General features: G+C 41.9%; 1 protein-coding gene across 3 annotated transcripts in view; it reads left to right on the top strand.

Moving 5' to 3' along the window:
• scube1 (signal peptide, CUB domain, EGF-like 1) overlaps positions 1-21,466 on the top strand; it is a 135,767-nt gene extending 114,301 nt beyond the window's left edge. For all 3 annotated transcript variants that reach the window (XM_030046179.1, XM_030046180.1, XM_030046178.1), the window contains 14 exons: positions 1,472-1,588; positions 3,383-3,505; positions 3,703-3,822; positions 6,112-6,210; positions 6,892-7,008; positions 7,763-7,921; positions 8,066-8,269; positions 8,808-8,969; positions 10,036-10,203; positions 12,441-12,602; positions 13,895-14,092; positions 14,435-14,587; positions 15,248-15,327; positions 16,787-21,466. In XM_030046179.1, coding sequence (XP_029902039.1) covers positions 1,472-1,588; positions 3,383-3,505; positions 3,703-3,822; positions 6,112-6,210; positions 6,892-7,008; positions 7,763-7,921; positions 8,066-8,269; positions 8,808-8,969; positions 10,036-10,203; positions 12,441-12,602; positions 13,895-14,092; positions 14,435-14,587; positions 15,248-15,327; positions 16,787-16,939 — 2,015 coding nt within the window. In that variant the 3' untranslated portion in view covers positions 16,940-21,466. The remainder of the gene's footprint in view (positions 1-1,471; positions 1,589-3,382; positions 3,506-3,702; positions 3,823-6,111; positions 6,211-6,891; positions 7,009-7,762; positions 7,922-8,065; positions 8,270-8,807; positions 8,970-10,035; positions 10,204-12,440; positions 12,603-13,894; positions 14,093-14,434; positions 14,588-15,247; positions 15,328-16,786) is intronic.
• The last annotated feature ends 1,277 nt before the right edge of the window (positions 21,467-22,743 follow it).

The following is a 22,743-nucleotide window of genomic DNA, read 5'->3' as shown; positions in this document are numbered from 1 at the left end:
AGGACGATTTTGCAGAACACCGGCAAAAAAAAAATCGTCGCGTCTGTTTACAACGTCCCTGATGACTAATGATGACGTTTCCGGGGATGAAGGGTTGTCCCATTTCATAGGGGAGTATTTCAACCCCTACCCCTTGTAACTTTGCTGCAAGGGGCAGGTGGCACTCGAAAAAGAGGGGTAGGGGTAGGGGTGAAAACAAGAAATGGGATTGGCCCATAATCTGGTCAGCGTCTGTGGAATGTGCCGCAATGCCTGTGTTGCAGTTACAGCACCCTCTACAGGACAGTCTGCACAACACGTATTATTCACTGCAATTTTTCACCAGGATCTAAAGGCTCATTTATGCTCCCTCAAACAATTAAACACAAATGTCATTGTCCACATGCTTCCATGCATCTTTTACATTTGCCTGGATGTTATGCCATAAATCCACTAGAGGGCAGCCTACAGTTAAATTTCTTATTTCCTGTGCCACAACATCCTCCATGCCTCGTTTTTATCATTTCAATTCAATTTCCATCCACTTTTGGATGGAAATTGAATCGTATATGCACTTGCATTTTTAGCTACCTCTGGGATGTCAGCAAACAACTGCTGTCCCTCCTCCGCTTCATAGGCCCACACCGTGAAGATTAATGTTTTTTTCTGTTCTCGTCCACAGAGACGTTTCCAAATCCGCTCGTTTTTCCTTACAGATAACCAAAGTTGCTTTTTTTTTTTTTTTTTTTTTTTTTAATGTGCATCTATGTGAACATGGCCTCAGGGTTGAAAAGTAGCAGAAGTAGTTGTAATACTTTATTTATCTCAGCAGGGAAATTACTTTGCCACAGATCACACAAACTCAAATGCAAATGCATAGGAATATATCAGGAAGAGCTCCAGCGTCATTCTGCAGCCTCGGGGCTCTTAAAAAAAAAAAATCCCTCTGAATCTCTCTGTGGGTATTTTGAGCTGTAAGAATCTGTGACTAACACGACTGCAGCACACAGCAGAATGTCACGGCTGACCGGTAACGTCCACAGTGTCCCTGATCTTGGAGATATTGTCGACAGCGTCCACCTGACAGTCGATCGCGGAGCCAGCTTTGCACATAATCCTATCGAGAGTTGAAGGAATCCCTGCCCTAATGCAGCCGTCCTCAAACAGTTTGGCTCTTGGACGTAAAAAAAAATGCTTATTCTTTTGCACACAAAGCCAACTGCAGAAGTTAAAAAAGCACATTTAATTTCGCTTTTGACATAAAATGGGAAATCTGCACCCAAAATAGCAGAAGGGACATCAGAATTGTGGCTTTGTTAGGTTTTATTTCGCACATTTCCATATTTGTGAGTCAGAGAGAACATCACGTAAGAGTGAATTCGACTGGTTGTTGCCCAAAGTGGCTTCACATTCGTCGCTCAGCTGCTAATTTGCTAATATGACGTTAAGGATTGATGAGTGTTTCCTCTCCTGTTTCCTCTCTCACTATCAGACATCGACGAGTGCTCGTTCGAGAGGACCTGCGACCACACCTGCATCAACTACCCCGGCAGCTTCGAGTGCCTGTGCCACAAGGGATACACTCTGTACGGCCTCACACACTGCGGAGGTGAGTGTGTGTGTGTGTGTGTGTGTGTGTGTGTGCCAAGACGCAAGCTCACCTGTCTCACTCCCACGAGGCCACATCACAGTCAAACGCACACACACGCACACAGATTTTGTGCTGAATAAACAGATGGAAGAAAAATGGGAATTGGCTGTGTGACAGAGTTAAAGCTGAGGTTTGTGTGTGTGTGTGTGTGTGAGAAAGAAAGAGAGAGAGACAAAAAGAGATTGAGAAAATGAGAGGGAGACGCTTTTCAGAGTGCTCGAGGGTGAAGGGTTACCGAGCGTGTGCAGACGGCGGCTGCTGAAAAGCGCCATCACACCTCAGTTCCCCTGAATAGATTTTAAGTGTGTGTGCTAATGTGTGTGTGTGAGTGGGAGGGCGTGAGCGAGTGTGAGTGGGTTCGTGTGTCTGCATCTTTGTAAAAATGCATGTGTGTGTGTGCGTGTGTGTGTGTGCATGCCGTAAGCTGTCACACACCTGTAGCTCGGGGTCAATAGATTTCACAGCTGTGACCTTCCTGTTGTTATATCGACGGGCCGTGACATCACCGATGGAGGGCGGGGCTAAAGTTTTAGCTGGAGCTCCGTCATTCAGAAGACGTTACATACATATTTTGTTCTTTTCTTGAGGGGGTGGGTGACTTCACATCAGATTGGACAGCTGCACTTATTGTAGTCACCTCAAAGTGGCGTCATATGCATACAAAGTAGGCTGGGTAGTCTGAATAACCAGAACTAGTAGTACTTCCTCAAAGTCCATTAGGTATTGTGGCTGTTGTCTTTTGGGCCCTTCATATCCCTTGATCCCACAGGGATAAAAGAAACTATATAGTTTAGGCGAAAAATGTGGGAAAATGTGTTTGATTTATGGTTTAAGGAGGTCATGTGACCTCTGTGTTTGTCAGAAAGAGACACCCATGGGCTTAAATGAAAGCTGAGAAGGTCCCCTTTACAATGATACCAAACAATCATATATAGAATATCGACAAATAGGAAACTGATAGCCATTTCTAACTTTGGGCGACTAATCAATAATCATGCTAATTAATCAATAATTATGACTAAACGGTAACTTTTACAGCTTGGCATACGGCAGAAATGGATTCAGCACTAAAAATCATATAGAAACAACAGATAAAGTGCTTTTCCTCAAAAATGCCTACCATGTTTTTTTCTAAGGGGCTTTTTCATACTATCTTTTAATGCTAATGTTTCTCAATACCTCATGTCTCATGTGCCGAAGTGGCTCTTTGCTTTTCCGGGTTGTTGGTTTTCACTTTTGCATTTACTGAGGATGATGTGACGGAAGGGTTTTTTTTTTTTTTTTTTTTTTTTTTTTTTTTTTGCTCATTGTTCCTTTTATTTTTGTCCATCTGTTTTGCGAGTTACAGCAATCATTTCCTCATTGTCGCTCCTACGCACCTGCATAAAGACATCTCGAGTTGTCTTTTGGCGTTCGAACAGAGCCTCTGAAAGGTGGGGGAGCCGTGTCCACATCGTGTTTTGTGCCATAAAGCAATCCTGTGGATTTTTACGGCCAATCGAACCGGGTGAAATGTAAAAAGCAGCACAGAGCCTGACAGCCTTCGCAACGATACTTACACTTAAACCTCCCGATTAAATCAAATTAAATTAGTGATTTCCAAATGGTGAAAAGCTACTCAGCAATTTTGCCTTTGAATCCAAATTGAGAGCCTTCTCTTGGGTTCTCTCCATAAAAACACCAAAAAAAAAAGAGTGCAAAAAGAGAGAGACGTGCATACTGATCATAAAAATGTCTCCGGTTGTGTCTCAGACATCGACGAGTGCAGCATCAACAACGGGAGCTGTGAGTACGGCTGCGTAAACACCCAGGGCAGCTACGAGTGTGTGTGTCCGCCCGGCCAGAAGCTCCACTGGAACAAGAAGGACTGCATCGGTAAGCACCAACTCTGTGTGTGTGTGTGTGTGTGTGTGTGTGTGTGTATATGTGTGTGTCCACCGGTGTGTTTGTACACGTATAGCATTGTGTATTTCGTGCTGAACATGCATGCGTGTGTGTGTTTGTGCATGCATGTCTGTGTGTGTGTGTGTCCAGGTGGTTGTCATGGTGATTTGACTCTGTGTGTTCCTCAGAGGCGGTGAAGTGTCTGCCCAATGGAAAGCCAGCGCCGCACGCCCAGCTGACCTGCACCAAGAGCGGAGGGGCAGAGGTCTGCTCGCTCTCCTGCCCCTCCAACGCCCTTTTCCTCGCAGGTACACACACACACACACACAAACACACACACATCTTCTTCACATAAATAAGATGACATAAGACAGGATAACATTAACTTTATTGATCCCTGAGGGGTTAATTTGATCGCTGCGGCAGCAAAGGTTACAGACATAAATACAAGAGTTAAAAGATGCCGTTTCTGTCTTTATGATGTCATATCATGAAGATGGACACATTTATAGATGCAGTATCAGGCGTACACCTGGCAGACGACGGGCATCAGCCAACATCAGCTTGAAAAGCATTACCATTATCAGTCCAGTATTGAAAATGTAACTAGTGTGGCTGTTTTTTTTTTTTATAGGTGTGTCACTTAATACAAATGTAAAAAATAAGCAACATAGTAAAATTGATGTTTAAAAGCACTTATTATCTTAAGACAGGCCTGTCTGAAAAGTGGAACCTGTGTTACATCTGCCTTTGTATTGGAAGACACTGGGCATCTATATTGTTCTATTAAAAAAAAAAACAAAAAAAAACAATGGGTTCAATAATGCAGAATAATATCCAGCTCTGCAGGCTGTCCATCATTACAAAAGCCCGATGAAAAAACAAAATTCCTTAGCAAATTTCTCTTGCATGAAATCAAATTCCCTAATTTAAGCAAAAGCACATTTAAAATAAAAGTCCTTTACTCGAGTAAAAGTAGTCATAGTAGTAAAAGTGTGTCAGGAAAATGTAATTCTGGTCTGAAAAGTCAAAGTATTCATGGTGAAGAATGGCTCCTTTCAGAGTGTGAAATTACTGATGCATTAACCTGTAAGCACTTGTTCATTTTTAACAGGGTGGATAGTGTATTACAATAGCTAATTATTCTACTTTTATTGTAATTTTAAGTAACTATGTTGGGGTTTTCAGTGTGGTGGTCGTTGAGGAACAGTTTAATTTTACTACAGTGTAAATCAGTAGAAATTATTGCACAAAAAATGTATGAGTTATTATTTTAAGTAATTAATTATGTTTTAATCGCACCACTTTAAATCTGTTGGTCAGTGTTCGAGTGCAACAACAAAACAGTTTGCAATTTAATTTAATTTAATTTAATGTTTGTATATGAGGGTTCCTAGGGTAAAGATGAGTTCAAATGGGGGTCCGCAGCTTTTATGAAAGTCAATTTGCGAGTCCAGAACATGAAAAAGTTTGAAAACCAGCGCCTGAGGCTGTAACCTGTGCAGTGAATGCGTCCATGCTGCACACTCTGCTGCCCTCTGGTGGTGCCAGCGGGCAGTCGCAGCCCCCCCGGCTCTGCCTTCACCATCCTACCACTCGATGCCAGTGATGCTTAATGAGGCCTTCCCGGCTCCTTATTGCTGTGTTTTGTCACTCAGTGCACTCCTGGAGGGGTCATCCAGTCAGACTGATGTGTTTTTCCTTCTGCGGGGTTTTCTTGGCGTCGCCTCCTCTAATACTTTGGCTGGCACCCCGGCCTCGTCCTCCTGCGATAGTACTTAACACGCACGCTCGCACACATCTGTAAATCGATTGCATTCTTTGATCGCGCCATATTTCCGCGGCGTGGCCCCCGCTCCGTTTGGCTTGGCCGGCGCCGTGTGAGAATGATGGATAACTCTCAGGCGCAAAGTGAAATATTTGTTTTTCTATCTTTCTGGAGAGTGTCTTAATTTGAGTGGGAGAGAGGCGTGTAAATTCCTGTGGCCGTTTGCGGTCCTGCCTCTCATTTAATCATCTCGCTTTTATGAGCTCCGAAGGCTTCATCCCTCATTTGTGACTTGAAATGTGTTTTTGTGTGTGTGTGTGTGTGTGTGTGTGTGTGTGTGTGTGTGTGTGTGTGGAGAGAGAGAGGATTCATAGATCTGTCATTTAGGCTTTAATTTCTCTCACTCCTCCAGGATATGTGTCTATGCGTGTGTGTGAATACTTGTGAGGTGTGTGTGTGTGTGTGAGTGTGAGTGTGTGTTTGGCTTTATGGCAGAGGTCACATGGCAGGAGATTTTCCTCAGGGCTCTGTCTCGCTCCCGAATACAGGAGGGATAGTAAGGCCATAGAGAACTAATAAACCTCTTATAATCCTCTGCACAGCCCGTCGCCAAGTGAAACACACACTGTTCCATATTACACACACACTCGCACACACACACACACACACACGCAATATTTGAAGGAACAGGGGGACCTGGGCACACCATCTTTCAGACAAAATAAAAACTCCCAGCCTCCCTTGTTGCTCATCTTCATGACTGATCCCTCTTTTTTTTAGTTGATTCTAATGTGTGTGTGTGTGTGTGTGTGTGTGTGTGTGTTTCTAGACTCCGAAAACAGCTACACACTCAGCTGCGGGGTGCCGGTCCAGCCTGGTAAAGCTCCCCAAAAGAGAAATGCCACCACCGCCTTACCCACCTGTGCAGGTACAGCAGGCAAAGCATGATGGGAATTGAAGTTCTCGGGCTCAGTGTGACTTTGATAACCTCAGCATGCCAGTTGTGTAAGGAAAGAGTGTGTCCTGTGTTCAGAAAAGTTAATTCTACAAAGAACGGCAGCCCAGACAAAGATCACTTTAAAGGAATAGTTCACCCAAAAAACGTCTATCAGCCAGTGTCATGAATGAAATGTCAGTGTAGCCAATTAGTGAGTGGCACCGCTGTCCAATGAGCAATCCAGAGGCTGGTTTTCAGTTCGGTGAACGTGCATGCCACTCGTGCTCAGGTGCACCATGTGAGAGCATTTTACTCGGCAGTGTTTTAGCCAAATTACATTTTTCGGGCCATACCGAACATTCTGTACGAATGGAGTCGGCACAAAGAGTTTTTTGGGGAATTTGAAACAGATGTTTTCACGTCGCCAATCAACTCCATTCAAACTGCGACGGCCGCTTTCTGTGAGGTAGAAAAGCTTTTTTCATTCAAGATTTCCCACGGTGAGCAAATGATATAAAATATGTTGTTTTTGGGTGAAGTATTCCTTTAATAGCACCAAAGAGTCAGTCGTTTGGTATTGTAATATCGTTGCTCAGTGAATACATCTTCCCATACGGGCGACATCATTTCACGGTTAACAGTGTTTTGTGTTTGCTGTGTATGTAAATGAAGACACGCTGGCTCCTCCCATCAAGCAGAAGGCCAGGTTCAAGATCAAAGACGCCAAGTGTCACCTGCGGCCCCGCAACAAGGAGAAGCACAGGGACTCGTCCAAGCAGAGCCTGCAAGGTGATCCCACTCACACACACACACACACAGCAGCACCGTGCACCGAGCTGGAACGGACAGCTGCTGCCCCGAATCAGTGAATCCTGTCCTGAAAATTAGACTAAACCTGAATTTTGATTCGTTATTGCCGATTAAAACATTAGTTACCACTTGTTGTGACACATTACTGTTAGGTCTGCAGCTTACAGAAATCATAGCTGTTTTTCATGTAGATAGCAGAAGTACATGCAGGTGGTGCAGACAGATGTGATTGGCACCGCACTGATAAAATTAATGAAATAAAATGAATTTAATGTAACGGGTCATGATTCACACACTGCTGCGTACAACACAGTCATTGTGTGTTTCTCTTTTTCCTAGTGACAGAAAAATAATAATAAATTTTAAAGTTGAGTCATGTGTCGCTGAATGTAATGTACCGGAAGCCACGCCCACTCCCAGCTCCGCTATCATGAATTTCACCCATTTTCATCTGGTCACCCTAACGATGGTGTCTGTTGCTGCTGATTAATTTAGAGAAACTTAATTAGATAAAAAATGGGCTCTAATTGCGCTGCATGGGGCGTCTGAGCCATCTGCCAAGTAACCAGCTTTGCCACAGGTTGTGTCTCCTCTGCCTCTTTCTCCTTGCTCTCTCCTCTTCCAAGATATAAAAAAAAAAAAAAAAAAAAACTTGAAGCTGCTTCTGCTCTTCTCTATTGTCTTCTTCTATCTCCTCCTGTCTTCGTCCTAAATCCTGTTTCTCACCCGGCAGGAGGCCAGTTCCCCTGCACCGACAACTGCCAGGTGACTTTTGTCAATCTGAAGTGTGACTCGTCCAAGAAACGCCGGCGAGGACGCAAATCTCCCTCCAAAGAGGTCTCGCACATCACAGCTGAGTTTGAGATGGAGATGAAGGAGGAGGAAGCCTCGGGTGTGTGTTCGTGTTGCCGGCCATCTTGCCCCCACTTCTTTGTTATTAATCTCTTGTTGCAATATGAAAAACTAAATCTTAGAAACTTGTGATCCCACATCTTCTGAGGCGATAGTTTATCCTGCTTCTCCTTCCTGGCTGCAGACTCCTGTAACGTGGAGTGTGTTCGGGAGAGGATGAAGCAGCGGCTGCAGAACGCCATGCGGACGCTCAGGAAGTCCATCAACAAGCAGCAGTTTTACATCCAGTTCTCTGGGACGGAGTACGAGGTGGCCCAGAAACCGGCCCGCGTGCCGGAGGGCGTGGAGGCCTGCAGCACCGGACAAGTCCTGCGAGACGGAAAGTGCGGTGGGTTCGCAGATTAGAGCTTTATTTATACAAACACCGCTCGGAGGTTGTCGAGGTATAAATAATCTTACTGGCTGAAACCTCAGCGGGCAGAGGCAAAGTCCCGCAGGTTTTCTAGCCAAGTCACATTAAACTGCAGCTCAGTGAAAAAGGCGAGAGGAAGAGAGAGGAGGAAACTAACTCACAGTGGCATTGTGCTGCAGAAACTCAGTCAGCACTAATAAAGAAATGAATTATTCAAAAGTGAAATCCTGCTAGTAGACATATGATGATATATCACATTAACATATGATGTCTGACATATATAATAAAAGCTTTGAAAAGTGACACAGCTAATTTGAGAAAACGATATCATGAAAGATCAGGACCAAGCCAGGCTCAAACCAAAAAGAGAAGTTTTTCATGGAAAAATCATCTGTGTAAAACTTCCTCTATGTAATACTGACAAACAGAGATTATTTTTAGGGGTTTAATAAATGACTGGAGGTCGACTTTAGTATTAACCTGTCTGTCTGTTGTTGTGCGTGTCTCTCCTCAGCGAGTTGTGGCGTCGGGACGTTCTACAGCGGGGAGCAGGAGCAGTGTGTGCAGTGTCCTCCGGGGACGTACCAGGACACAGTGGGCCAGCTGTCCTGTGAGCCCTGCCCCAGCACCGAGGGACAGGGCATCGCCGGAGCCAAGAACGTGTCCCAGTGTGGAGGTAAGGCTTCACCGAAACCAAACACTAAAAAAAAATAAATAAATAAAATCCATCTCACATATATCCTGTAAATATCCTACACTGGTACAGCTGCTGCTTGAGTCTATTAGTCTATTAGTCTAATATTTCACACTGCACTTGCCAGATATTTTTGTCTTGTCTTATTGTGTCTTATTGTGGCTAAAAAGGAATCATATTTAAATTTAGAAATAGTTCCTCTCAGAGGTGGAGCAACAGTGCAGCAGTAGAGCAGTAAAAAAAAGCACATATGTAAAAGTATGCTTGTGTATCAATATGGAAATCACTTTAAAAAGAAAAGAAAATTTGAGAAATTTGAGTTTGAAAAATACAGTGAAATTTGAGGTATAGTGGAATTTAAGTGATAAATATTCACAGTATTTTTGTGTGTGGTACAGAGTCTTATAATTTCAGGTAAAATAAGGCAAAGAAAGGGATAATTGAGCCAGCTTTCTTTATTCATGTTAAACATGTTACTTTGAAAAAAGGGGGCAGGTGATGAAAGATTTTCTTCTTTTTCCTTTTTGCTCAGGATGTGTGAACTTACATGAGAAAATAACTGTTTTGTCTTGAGATGTACACTGAAATTAACAAAATAAATACCAAAAAAAAAGACGGATGAATGAATGAATATGCTCGATTTGTAACACCCTTGTTGCCATAAAAAGCAAAGGCAAATTTGAATCTTAATATTGAACATTGAATATTTCAACTCCATCCACAAGAGAGCGCCAGAGACAGGCATTAGCACATCCAGCCTCGGAGCTCCTGATGTAATGAGATTTCCCCCATGAGGCCTGTCAGGAGAAACTGTCTCCTACCTTCTTTACCTTCCTCACGTCTGGCCAAATTAATTTGAAAAGCACTGCTGGCAAACAGGTCTGCCAAGGACTTTTAGTGTGGAGAGAGGACAGAGATATGGAAGAAAGAAAAAAGAGAAAGGGACACACTGAGGCAACAAGAAGGGACAAAAATGGAGGTGCAAACATGAAAAAAGAGAGAAGGAAAATATAAATAAGATCATTTCCACCATCCCTCCTTTGCGCAGGTCAGTGTCCAGCGGGTCACTTCTCCGCTGACGGGTTTCGGCCGTGCCAGCCGTGCCCGCTGGGCTCCTTCCAGCCGGAGCCGGGCCGCGTCCTGTGCTTCCCCTGCGGAGGAGGCCTCATGACCAAGTACGAAGGCTCCGTCTCCTTCAGGGACTGCGAGGCCAAAGGTAACTCTTAATCATAACCATCATTAATATATAGAACTTTATTTAATAGTTAATGTCAGTTAACGAACAATAAAGTGATATTTAATAAAGTTTACGTATTATTTATCAGTTTACTGTTGCATTTATTGTAACATTTTATATACCATATTAAGTAGCAATAGATTTATAAACCTTCAAGAAATCATTTCAAAACATCAGGCATTACCTAGTTAGATGGACCACACTTTGTGAATGATTAATAATTGGTTATAGACTGTGTATGAACAGTATTTGCATGTAGTAGATCTTTAAACATTATTTGGACGGCTATTATAAAGCTGAATATTTTCAATTAAGTCGTGGAAGCTTGAAGGTTTTAACGGCCTGTGTCGACTTCAACCCCCAGGATCACCACTTACATTTTAAAGAGGTATTCAAATCATCATTTTCTGTTTATAGGCAGTCTATAAACCAGTTATCGCCCATTAACAGTGTTATAAAATAAAATATCTGGTCCATGTAACTATGTCATGTTGGCCGATGTTTTGCAAATGATTTATGAAAGATTTACAATTCAGTTGGTAATTATCTACAAATAGTAAATGTTAGAATGTGTGCAACAATAAACCGTTAATAAATAGTCAACGATGCAATAAGTAAACATTAAAGTCTCATTTCATTGTTTGTTAACTGTAAAATAACTATTACCTAAAGTTTAGTTAACTATCAATTTGCTATTTATTAATGATGCTAGTATAAAGTGTTGCTGAATTTATATCTGTGTGTGGGTGTGTGTGTGTGTGTGTGTGTGTCCATGTGTGTGATAGTGTCTGTTTATACAGTTTAATACCGTAAAACGATCCAGTAATTGCGCTGGCGTTCATCTCAACAGTAAAACTGACAGACGTTGATTTTGAACCGGGCCATTATCAGAGACAGGCTTTAATTTTCTCTGCATCTCAAAACCACGATGCCATGAATGAACGTGCCACGCTCGCCGCGACACAAAAACAAGGTTACGTCCTGCGCATGTCTCCCTGCAGCATCCTGGCACAAATTAAAACGCGCCGTCGCAGTGCCAACAGGTTAATGTCAATGCTTGAAATTAGGCAGGATATAAATTTGTATGAGACGGCTTGAATTATACTTAAATTACAAATGTATGTACACTGTGGGGGCCCTCGCTGGTCCAGCTCCTCAGGGAATTGGCCCCATATGTTCAGTCTGTAATCTAGACCTGAATAACACTGCAGCTGTGTGAAGCTGCAGGAGAATGAGCTGGTGTTTATTGGTGCAAAATGGATGGGCAATTTGCAGACTCCACACTCTTATTATATATCACTGATTAATGTTGAAATGCCTTATTTCAAGGGGTGAGGGCGAATTATATTAAAAAAAAATATGTAACTGCTGCAGATTTAATAATTGCTTTTAAAGAAATAAATACAGTGGTGGAAAACAGTTTTCGGACACCCCGTGCATTTGTGAAATACTGCATTAACAAATCCCTCTTAGGTCTTCAAGTGCAATTTCTTTTAGTACAGTCACAGCCAAAATACTAAACAAATCCTAAAAAAGCCATTAAACACTTAAAATTGATTGGTTCCATAAAAATACATAAGAAATTTTAAGTATTGGGTCATTTTGGTACCAGTGATGAAGGTCCTTCTTTTTATTAAAAGACACAATTTTTGTTGCCAAGCTTGGTGTCTATATAAAGCCAGCACATTTAAAAGTTCTTCAGACACAAAAATGGCTAAAACAAGGAACCTAACGCAGGAAACACGCCTGAAGATAAAGATTCAACTGTCAAGAATTTAGTTTTGTTAGTTTTTCTTGTAAACAATAAACAAAAAAATTTATATAATTTGTATTTGTTTGTATCTGTCTAATGCAGCCACACCTTTTGAAACACAAAAAAGATTTTTCCACAAATATTTCATGATAATATTTGAGATTGTGAGATTGTGTAAAATTTTAAGGGTGTCCGAAAACTTTTTTTCCACCACTGTATAAAATAGCAGCATACTAGTGCATCAAAATACTGCACAAAATTGTACGAGATGTCAAAAAAATGTCAAATCCAAAACCAAATTATAGAATCATGTACATGCGGTTCATGTGGTGTAACTTTGTGATGATAGAGCATGGCCCTCTGTCTGTGTTTTTTATCCATGGTGTAAAACTTCAGATAGAGGTTATTGCAATGACACAGTTGTTGGGGGTTTTATTGCTGACTCCCTGCCTGCTCTTCTCAGTCCACTGCGCCCCGGGACACCACTACAACTCCAGCACCCACCGCTGCATCCGCTGTCCCGCCGGCACCTACCAGTCTGAGTTCGGGCAGAACTACTGCATCACCTGCCCCGGAAACACCACCACCGACTTCGACGGAGCCACCAATGTCTCCCACTGCAAAAGTAACGATTTGATTTTACTTTCAGCTTGCACTTCAAGATCCAGAGTGATTCAATAATAAAATAAAAAAAAAGCTATAGCGCCTTGATCATCAGAATTACAACCAACCAAAGTTCACATTAACCTGACAATATTGTCGTGACCTTACAAGGATCGCGCAAGAGAGAGAAGCCAGGAAATGAAATAAAAAAGGAGATTATGCAAGAAATTGAGTGGTGAGAGCATGTAGAGGTTTTAGAGGAGAGAGTGATTGGAGGTACTTAAATCCCCAAGAAGGCATTTAAGAAACTGAAATTACTTTCTTCACCAAGTACAGCGACTGCACAGGATTTTTCTTCTCGGTGACATTCGGCTGCAGGAAGACGCTCAAAACCCGCTCACATGTTGGTGAAACAAAAGTCTGGCACAAAAACACTGGGACTTTGCTCTAATGCATGGAAGCAGTGCAGGACGTACACGCTGGTTTATATGGAAGGATTCTACTGAGATTACAGGATTACAGTTTCAGTCGCGCTGAAAGTGAAACACACCTTGAGATCGTAGCACTGAGTCGGAAAAGGAAAAGCCATGGAATAATGTTCTGAAAATCAGAACTTGATAATCTGCAAGAAGAGTTTGAGAATTAAAAACTGACATTTTCATATCATTTAAAGGATAATTCCAGTGTTTTTCGATGTGGGCCTTATTATTCTTATTATTATGATGTTGTCAGACACTTATAATAACAACCTGAGCCTGTCGGTGGCAAAAACAAGCACTTTCAGTGGATGCAATTTGACATGTGTAAATGCTCCATTTGATTGTGGCTGAAGGTTGAAGTGTTCACTTAATACTGGACCAATTCCAAAAAAAAAATTGTCCCTATCAGTTATGTGGATCCCAAACGGTAGAAAAAATACAGCCCAGGTTTTAAAACACTGGAATTATACCTGAAGGCTCTTTTTGTCAGTCACCAATCAGCTCCATTCTAACAGAAACGGCTACAGATTTTGGTTCCTTTGTGACAAGCTGCAATTAAAACTGTTTTTGCCAGATTTTCAAGACAGGGTAACGTAAAAATGAAATAAAGATGAAAATCAAGTGTATCAAGTGTATGAATACCTCTGTTCACTGGCAGTCATATAGTTGTGAGTCTTCTCTTTAAAAACATATAATCTTTTGGTGAAGTATTACTTTAAATTGTCTGTTTTCTCCGACAAGCCATTAGACATTATTTTAAAGATCCCGTACAAATAATGCAGGATTGTACAATGGCTGCTCGGTACTGACCCCCGCTGTGCCGCTGTGCCCTCAGACCAGCTGTGCGGAGGCGAGCTGGGCGACTACACGGGCTACATCGAGTCCCCCAACTACCCCGGAGATTACCCGTCCAACGTGGACTGCATCTGGACCATCAGCCCGCCGCACAAGAGACGCATCCTCATCGTGGTGCCCGAGATCTTCCTCCCCATCGAGGATGAGTGTGGGGACGTGCTGGTCATGAGGAAGAGCGGTAAGAGAAGAGGTTCCCAGACTTTTCAGACCACGCACCACTGTTTCCCAAAGCTAAGTTCTCAAGCACCACCCAATAAGGTTGATCGTAGTTCATGCCATATCGGACGTGACCCTTACCCTTACCTGGAAAACTTTATCTCTAAAATATTTAAATGATTAACAACTCCTTTTGACATTATTGTAAGGTGAGGTGTATATGTTGTCTTTGATAAAAATGAAATAAAAAGACTTTTTTTGGTTTAAGTTAAGGACGAGGCTCCATTGGTACACTTTCCAAAGTCTGGGTCCAAAGTTCTCGAGTATTACCCCTTTAATGATATTTTTTCCCCTCTGTTTCCAGCCCTGCCCACTTCCATCACCACCTACGAGACATGTCAGACCTACGAGCGGCCGATCGCCTTCACCTCTCGCTCCCGCAAGCTCTGGATCCAGTTCAAGTCCAACGAGGGAAACAGCGGCAAGGGCTTCCAAGTCCCCTACGTCACCTACGATGGTGAGGGTCGGCCGCTAGTCCTGCATAGCCAGACCTGTCTAGTTACTGAAGAAAGGTCTAAAGAAAGGTCTTAACCCACTTTTATTCTGCTACAGGGGGATAAAAACACTCTGGCCCATTTGTTTCTCTCACAGTTGTACATATATTTGAGGATTTTGAAAACAGCAATACACAGATAAGCGAAAAGGGAGGAGGTTCGTCGACCGCAGCAAATCCTGGGTTTCTTCAACTCTGAGCCTGATGCTCCCATGAAATTATATTTGCCGGATGATACAATAAAGGCGCAATGCATTATACAAAACAAAATCACTTATTAAATCGTCAAAGCAAATTCTTCAGTAGGTGATAAGACAGGGACTCGATCACTGGCTGTAGTTCAACACCAAGTCGTTGAGTGCAAAACTTGACTCGAGACAGATCAATCAGTCTAGTTGTGGAGGAGGGAAATGAGTCCTTGGGAATGTCAATATATTTTTCTGTGTTCCTCTAAAATGTTGCGTTTCCTGTTGAATCACAAACAAAATCCCTGGAGGCCATGAATCATTCGTTGATACCGATTTTTAAGCTGCCATGTTTATCCGGCCTGATGTGTGTAAAGTCTGCTTACACCTGTATCGGTTACTGCACCCTGTCACGTGCTGTCGCCTTGTTGTGTCGCAGAGGACTACCAGCAGCTGATAGAGGACATCGTACGGGACGGCAGGCTCTACGCCTCCGAGAACCACCAGGAGATACTGAAGGTATGGACACCAAACCCTGAAACACACTCTTGTTGTTTTGATTATGATGGTGCTGACAAATGGTCGTCACTGCAGAATCCTTCTTTTGTACTTTTGGCCATCAGTGTCACCTTGTGTTTTTGTTTTTGCTTTTGTTTTTTTTGGTCATGAAATGTTTGACAGCCCTGTGGTCAAGCAAAGTATTACAGTTTTGGAAGGGATCCAAAAAAACAAACAAACAAAAAACATTTAAATATAGTAAATAGAATCATGAAATTCAAAATTCAGACGTACAAAACCATATGCCTCCATTCTCAGAAATCAGGCAGATAGTACAACTTCTCTAATTTCACGGCCGGTCTGATCTCAAAATTAAAATGCTTTAAAAATCTCATGTAAAATGAATAAAGAGGCAAACTAAAAGTGGAATTCAAAGAAAATGGTTTTAACAGGAAAATTCAGAGAGATAGTTATGTCACCGCAGAATAACGCTGACAGGGTGTCAGGCCATTCTGACATGTAATCCCAAAATAAAAAAGCACTTTAAAGGGTTTTGTGAAAATCGGCCGTGCGTCTGCATTGTTGGAGTTTGTGAAAAAAAAAATATATATATATATTTATTTTTCAACAAACATTATGAACCCAGCTGCTGCCTTGAAAATCTTGGAGTTATTGGAGTTTGTTGGAGCAGAGTGCGCTTGTGATTTGAAGGGTGCCAGTTTGAATCCCAGACCTGCTGGACAAATTTGGGTGGGGGAAGAGAATGAATTAAGAAATCCTCAACTTTCTGCCAGCTTTGAGCCAGGGACTTAAATGAAAAATCCACCATCAGATATAATAAACCGATGATGCCGAATGCATTCCAGCAGTTATTGTGGGATAATGCATTTCAATTAACTTTTTTTTTTTTTTTGGATGTATCCGCTTTCTCTCCACTGGCTTCATCAACTTCTATTTCAGTCAGTGAGAGAGCGGGCATGAACTTGTTATACTCAGGTTATACATGTAGACGGAGCGAGCAATGCATCCTGGTCTGAAATTGGCCTCTCTGCCTCGTCTGCGATGGATTTCTCCTCGCTCTTTGACTCTGGGCGGCCGAAATCTGCCATTTAAGATAGCTGAAAAAAATCCTGCTATTAAACTCATTTGTGGCTGCAGTGCAAAAATTTGAGGCATCATGCTGTCAACACTTAGCCAGTTATTGGCAGGAAAAAGAAACCAAAAAAAAAAAAAATCACTGAACAGCGACAAAGGACCCAGAAATGCAACACCGGTGGCTTTTTTTTTTTTTTTTTTGTGCCAATAGTATTTTAGGGTGGATTTCTCCTTTAAAACACAGCTGCTCCACTAAGTGGTTTTAACATGAAGCAGAAAACGAGCATGGGCGATCCTTTCCGCTGTTCTGTTTTTTGATCGGTCCAGCTGGATGACGCTCCCTTGTCTCTCTGTGTGTGTGTGTGTGTGTGTGTGTTCCCTGCAGGACAAGAAGCTGATCAAGGCCCTGTTCGACGTGCTCGCCCACCCCCAGAACTACTTCAGGTACACGGCGCAGGAGTCCAAAGAGATGTTCCCTCGCTCCTTCATCAAACTGCTGCGCTCCAAAGTCACCAGGTTCCTACGGCCGTACAAATAGACGGGAGCGCCCTGCCATCCCGTTCAAGACCCCGCCCCCGCCCCAGATTCAATGTCCTAAATGTATGACCCAGCCCCCGCTTCCCCCTCGCCGAGGTCATCACATCAGTTCTATACCTAAACGTTTTCATTTCCCAAGTTTGCCCCCAAATCCAGTTTGCCACATGATGCCTTCCCCCATCTTTGAAACCTTAAACTATCGATTAATACCCTTCCTTTGAGTTTGTTCTGCCTCCCACAAAGGGTTGGACCGATATGGGTTTTTGAAAGCCGATACCAATGCCATAATTGAAGCTACCTTGTGTGTTGAATGTGGGAATTTGGCCATTTTTATACCTAAACAATATGAGTTTCCCCAAATCTTTTTAGCCTTCAACAGCATTTGGACTATCATGGGACACCACAGCTCTCCACTGAGGCCAGAATAAAGAATTTTTCTAAGTTTAGCAGCTCAAATCGTTGGGAAACTCTAAGTTTTAAATGAAGAATTGGTTGGAAAAAAACGTCATGAACAAGCAAGCAAAAATTTTGAAACTTCACTGCAAGTTTTACAGATTTGCGTAGATGAGGTCCATCACATCAGCGATGGACAACACTGACCGGCCAATATCCGATATTTTACAAAAGAAAAATATCGGCAAACCAACATATCGGTCTAATCCTATTTTTATCCACCGTTTATCCCTTTCCCCTGCTTTCTCCCAGCCTTTCCTCAATCCCTTCCAACAGGAAAAGGAAACTCTCTCCTGCTGCCTTTTTCTGCCATCCTCTGAATTTTCCACCTCTTTCTTTTTTTTTATTTTGGTTTGCTTTGTTTTCTATGTTGTTGTTTTGTTTTTGTAATATTTATACGTGTTAGAACTTGCAGAAGCCCGCCTCATGGATGTTTTTTTTTTTTTTTTTTTGGTCAGCGTACGTACCGACATGCAAGACATCACGCAGAGACGCATGCCGGTACGTACAGTATGTTTGCATGTATGTTTGTGTGGACAGACACATCTGCGCATTCGCAATGTGCTAAAATGTATTCGCCCACACACACATGGCTGTATCTCGATTTTGATTTCTTCAACGGCCCCCGGTGTGCACGAGACGGAAATGAGAAAAAACAATTGGTGCACTTAAAACATATTTTAGCGTGGAGAAAAAAAAAGATTTAAAAGAAATGTATGAAATGAAATGGGGAAACCCAGACCATTCCACCTCAGTGGGTGCTTTATCCATTGGAGCGCAGGGAAAGATTGAAAATGGGTGAATCAAAAAAAAAGTCTATATTGTAGATTTTTTTAAATAAAAAAAAGATATATAACAAGATGAAATAAACTACCTGCAAGTAACAAGATTGTTACTTTAGAGAGAAATGTATGTGATGTAACTAATATTTGGAACTTTAATTGCACTTGAATTTTATATTGTAAATTGTAGGAAAAAAAAGATCTAAGTTACATATTTGTTTCCTTTTTTTTTTGTTGTTTAGAAATGTACCACATTGGGCGCAAAGGAGGGAGAAACACAACTCGGGTGTCTCATGTTCTTGTTCCCACTCCGTCGCTCGCAGTTGCCCTGAAATCTCTCGGATAGCTTCAACCCTCACACACACACACACACTCACAATGAGGGAGTGTTTCGGTCGGAGGTTCAGCATCTCAAATAAAGGAGCGGCGCCCCAAAATCTTGAGAAAAATTGAACAAAACACGGCCTCAGTTTACCTTTTTTTTCGGCAAAACAAGCCTTCTTCAGAGCGATACTCGTCCCTGCTGTGCGAGGAAGCACTTAAAACTGATAAGCATAAACTGGAATTACATACTTACATACAGTTGATTATGTAATTCAGTTCTACTCTGTGTCTCCAGCTGCACCATGTGTCCAGGAAAACCCCCACCCAATACATCAGGGCTTCTTAGTCCTTTCCCTATGGTTAAACATGGAACATTATGTCCACTTGTGATGCCAACACCTATATCTGATATCTCATATCTCATATCTGATATCTTCCCACCAATAACAGCTGATACCAGTCCCAGCGTGATAAGTAATAAGAATTAGCATACAGATACAGGTGCAAAACACATTCAACCTTTCAGAGAGGCCTGACTTGAGATAATTACGTGTAAAATACCATGTTATTTTTGTTCTGTTGCTCTAATAAATTCCAGTTTATGCTTGTCAGTGTTAAGTGCATCCCCTGCACACCTGAGGGTGATTATGCATACTATAAAAGGGAGGAAGGGACTAGTAAAGCTACAGTACAGTGTTGAAGTCTTGTTTTGTTCTGTTTTTTGTTGTTTTTTGGTTTTTTTTCCAAAATATAATAGTCCGTTTCAAAATGCAGCACAATCCATGAGATCAACAAAACGCACCAAGCTGCGTCTTTCTGCAATGCTTCGTTTTGGAGATATTGGCCAAAATGTGACTTTTAACCTTTGGGTGACCATGGTCTTTACTTTTGACCTAGATCCTTCAAAAGTTAATCTAGCTTATCCCTCACTCATTAGCAGTCTCTCTGTGAAGTTTCGTCTAAATCTTTACATTTGCTTTTGAGTCATCGCAAAAAGACAGAGAGACAAACAGGTGAAAATGGGACACCTTTAATGGCAAAGGGGAAAAAAAGGTCAACTTAGGCCACGTTTGGTTGATTGCTGCCACTTTCTTTGAGCTGCCTGTGTTTTACTACAGCAGAGCGCCCGACCAATCTGGTGAACAGAGAAAGCGCACCTGCCTCGAGCCCCTCGCATTTACGATCATTAGCGTTTGTACCAGTCACCCCAGTAAATCTAATGCGCACAGACAAACGATAGCGTGTAACGTAGCATGCGCATCACTAAAACCCGCCACCACCACTGCAGCCGTCGGTGTTTCCCACTGCCCAGCCCTGCCTCGAACCCTCGAACGTTTTCCTGTAGCTGCCAGAGAGAAGAGGCAACTCCATAAAGGCTTCTTGTATGATGGCACAAGGTGCACACTATCATATACCTGCTTCTAGAAAAAATAAAATACGCAAAAACAAAAAAAAACAAAGGCCTGCATCCACCTAGACCCAATCTCTTTCCATTAAAGAGGAAGTATGGTGTGTATACTATGCTTTTCTGTTATAACTCAGCTAAATGTCTCTCTATAGGTCATTCACGTCGATACTAATACGAAATCCTATACCGCGTATTTGAAGATGGACGCTATTATCTGCACAACGCGACTGGAGTTAATATGTATGTATTGTGTGACTATAGAGTGTTGGTTTGGAGGTGAATGTAGCGGCAGGGGACACGGTCCAGATGAGAGGCTTCCCGACACGAAGCTCATCTCACATCTGAGTGTCTGCATGTCCAGAGCACTTGCAGCTTCAACTGTAAGCCAGTAAACTTTATCTGTGTGTTTATGTTGTTAGAAGAAAGCAAACTTCCCCTTGACAGATTATAAAAAAAAAAGAAGAAGAAGAATAAAAAAAAAATCGGATTTAACTACGATAATCCTATGATTGGTTTTAAAGGCTCATTAGAAAACACATCCACTCTTGTAAAAGTCTCATTTATGGAAAAAAGAAGAAAAAAAAAAAAAAAGCTCCTACTCTTTGTGCTGGGCACAAGGAGGAATGTGAGTACGTGTCGTTCCTAATTTAGAGGATATCAAAGCCCACGGATTTAGATTAAGACACAGAGATTTTACTGCATAGCGCTGCAAAAAAAAAAAAAAATCCACCTGAGCATGTCATATTCTGTGATAAAATATTGTTTTTCTTAACACGAGTGAAAAAAATCTGCAAGTGTGTTGAGAAAATCCGACACTAATCTACTTGTTTCCAGAATTGTCTTGAGTCAAGTGTGGTTTTCTTGTTCCTAGTGGGCTCATCGGCCTTGTCCTGCCTCGTTTGGACGGATTTGTACTTGTTGCCAGAAATAATCCTAAATCAAAGTGAAACCGCATCGAAAACAAGTGGGATTATCTCATTCTACTGGTAGTTTTTTTTTCCAACATAAACAAGATTTTAATGCAGAATATGAGGCTAAATAACTTGTCAAGATGTGACTTTTTTTTTTTTTTGCAGTGCAGCACTGACTCGAGTCTTACTGGTCGAACCGAAGGGCTTCATTCAAAATTAGATATCCACCGTTTGATTAAAAAAGTGACATCTACACGAGCAATCAATCAAAAACCAAGCAAATTATTAGACTTTTGAAAAAGTTAGATGGCAACTTAAGTCCCCGGCTGAGAAAATATCACTCTCACAGACGTGGATCTTCTCTATTTTTTAGAAATAATGGATAATTAAACTTCTAGGAAATGTGTTTTTTTTTTTTCTCCCTTCAAGATGGATGATATTTTGGAAATGAACTCTTCTGATGTCAGAGCTCTTTGTCACGGGATTATCATCAGACAAAATCTGTCCGTAATAACTGCCCAAAAATGAAATAAAATCAAATAAAATCATACTGTTGTTGTTAGGTAGCCGTCGCACAGATAGAGATGTTGTTATGGTTTGGCCCACTTCCTGCTTGAGGTGGCCGCAGTTCAATACGAGTGTTATGGGGGAAAAACTGATACAGTATGAAATGCTCTAAAATTTATAATTGACTTTTTTTTTTTTTTTCCTGAGAATGTATTCTATTGTGAATGGGTGTGTGCATATTGTGTATGAGATGGACAGCCTGAGGATGAGTGTGTATGTGTGTGTGTGTGTGTGTGTGTGTGCTGCGTGAGTGTGTGTTGAGTGTGCGTCGAGTGTGTGTGTGGCAGTGAGTTTATGTGCTGGGCGCTTGTGATAGAGACTGTGTATGTATGTACTTTAGTCCATTTTATAGAGGAATAATTTTAACGTTTGTGTTAGTCGGTTGTACCCAAAGAGAGGAACTGTAACGCAGTGTTGTGCCATTGTTTGGTCCATGAAACTCCAGTACTGAACAAATTAAATAAAACAGTAGCAGAAAACAGACTAAAGTCGTATTTTTTGTGCGTGTGTGTGTGTGTCTACGCTGAATCTCGTCGACGTAACGCTGCACTCAACATCCAGCACAGTCCAACAGGCTCTCGCAGGCCCTTGGAGAGTCTTATATATATCTCTCTATTACATCTTTTATCTTCTCTCAGATGCGGCTCTATGGGTTGTTCCACACAACCGGGCTGGAATACGCTTCCGGAAAATTTGGCTGACACTGCTAATATTGCCCTTATCTTCACGCAACACAATCTGCACCGCCGATCTGGATGCTACATCAGAAACGCTCATCATCATCCACACTGGGATAATTTCTTTTTTCCATTCAAATTCCCTTTTCTTTTGTCATATTTAAGTTGGACAGGGGAGGGGAAGCACGCGACTTGGATTTTCCTCGAGTCCGGCCCTTTGAAGCCTCGTTGTAAAAAGCCTAAGCAGCCATAACATCACATTTATACCAGGCCGTTACACTAGAATCAGTCAGTCGTATTTCATTTGTAGTGCACATTGCATGAGCGGGATGCATGTCAATGTGTTTTCCAGATGAACATAAAAAAAAAAAGGCATAAAAGTACACACATGCATATTAGGACCGGGTATTGGCAAGGACCTCATGCTACAGTATTTACCAGGATGCATGGGTCACAGTACAATTTGAATCACAATACATCTCAAAACTCTGCAGAATTCAACAGTAATTTATAAATAGAGCTTAAAATACAGTCTGCTGCATAACACCAGGCCAGACTAGTAACATATACAGCATATATACACTCAGTGGCCACTTTATTAGGTCCACCTCTATAATCTAATCCAATCCAATCCAACTGTTGTCACATAAACTTTCCTTTTCTGATGCCTATAATGCTCAGGT

Source organism: Myripristis murdjan, chromosome 23, assembly GCF_902150065.1.
Source record: "Myripristis murdjan chromosome 23, fMyrMur1.1, whole genome shotgun sequence".
Taxonomy (NCBI): Eukaryota; Metazoa; Chordata; class Actinopteri; order Holocentriformes; family Holocentridae; genus Myripristis; species Myripristis murdjan.
Note: the sequence above shows the minus strand (reverse complement) of the source record. Positions and strands in the feature narration are given on the sequence as shown.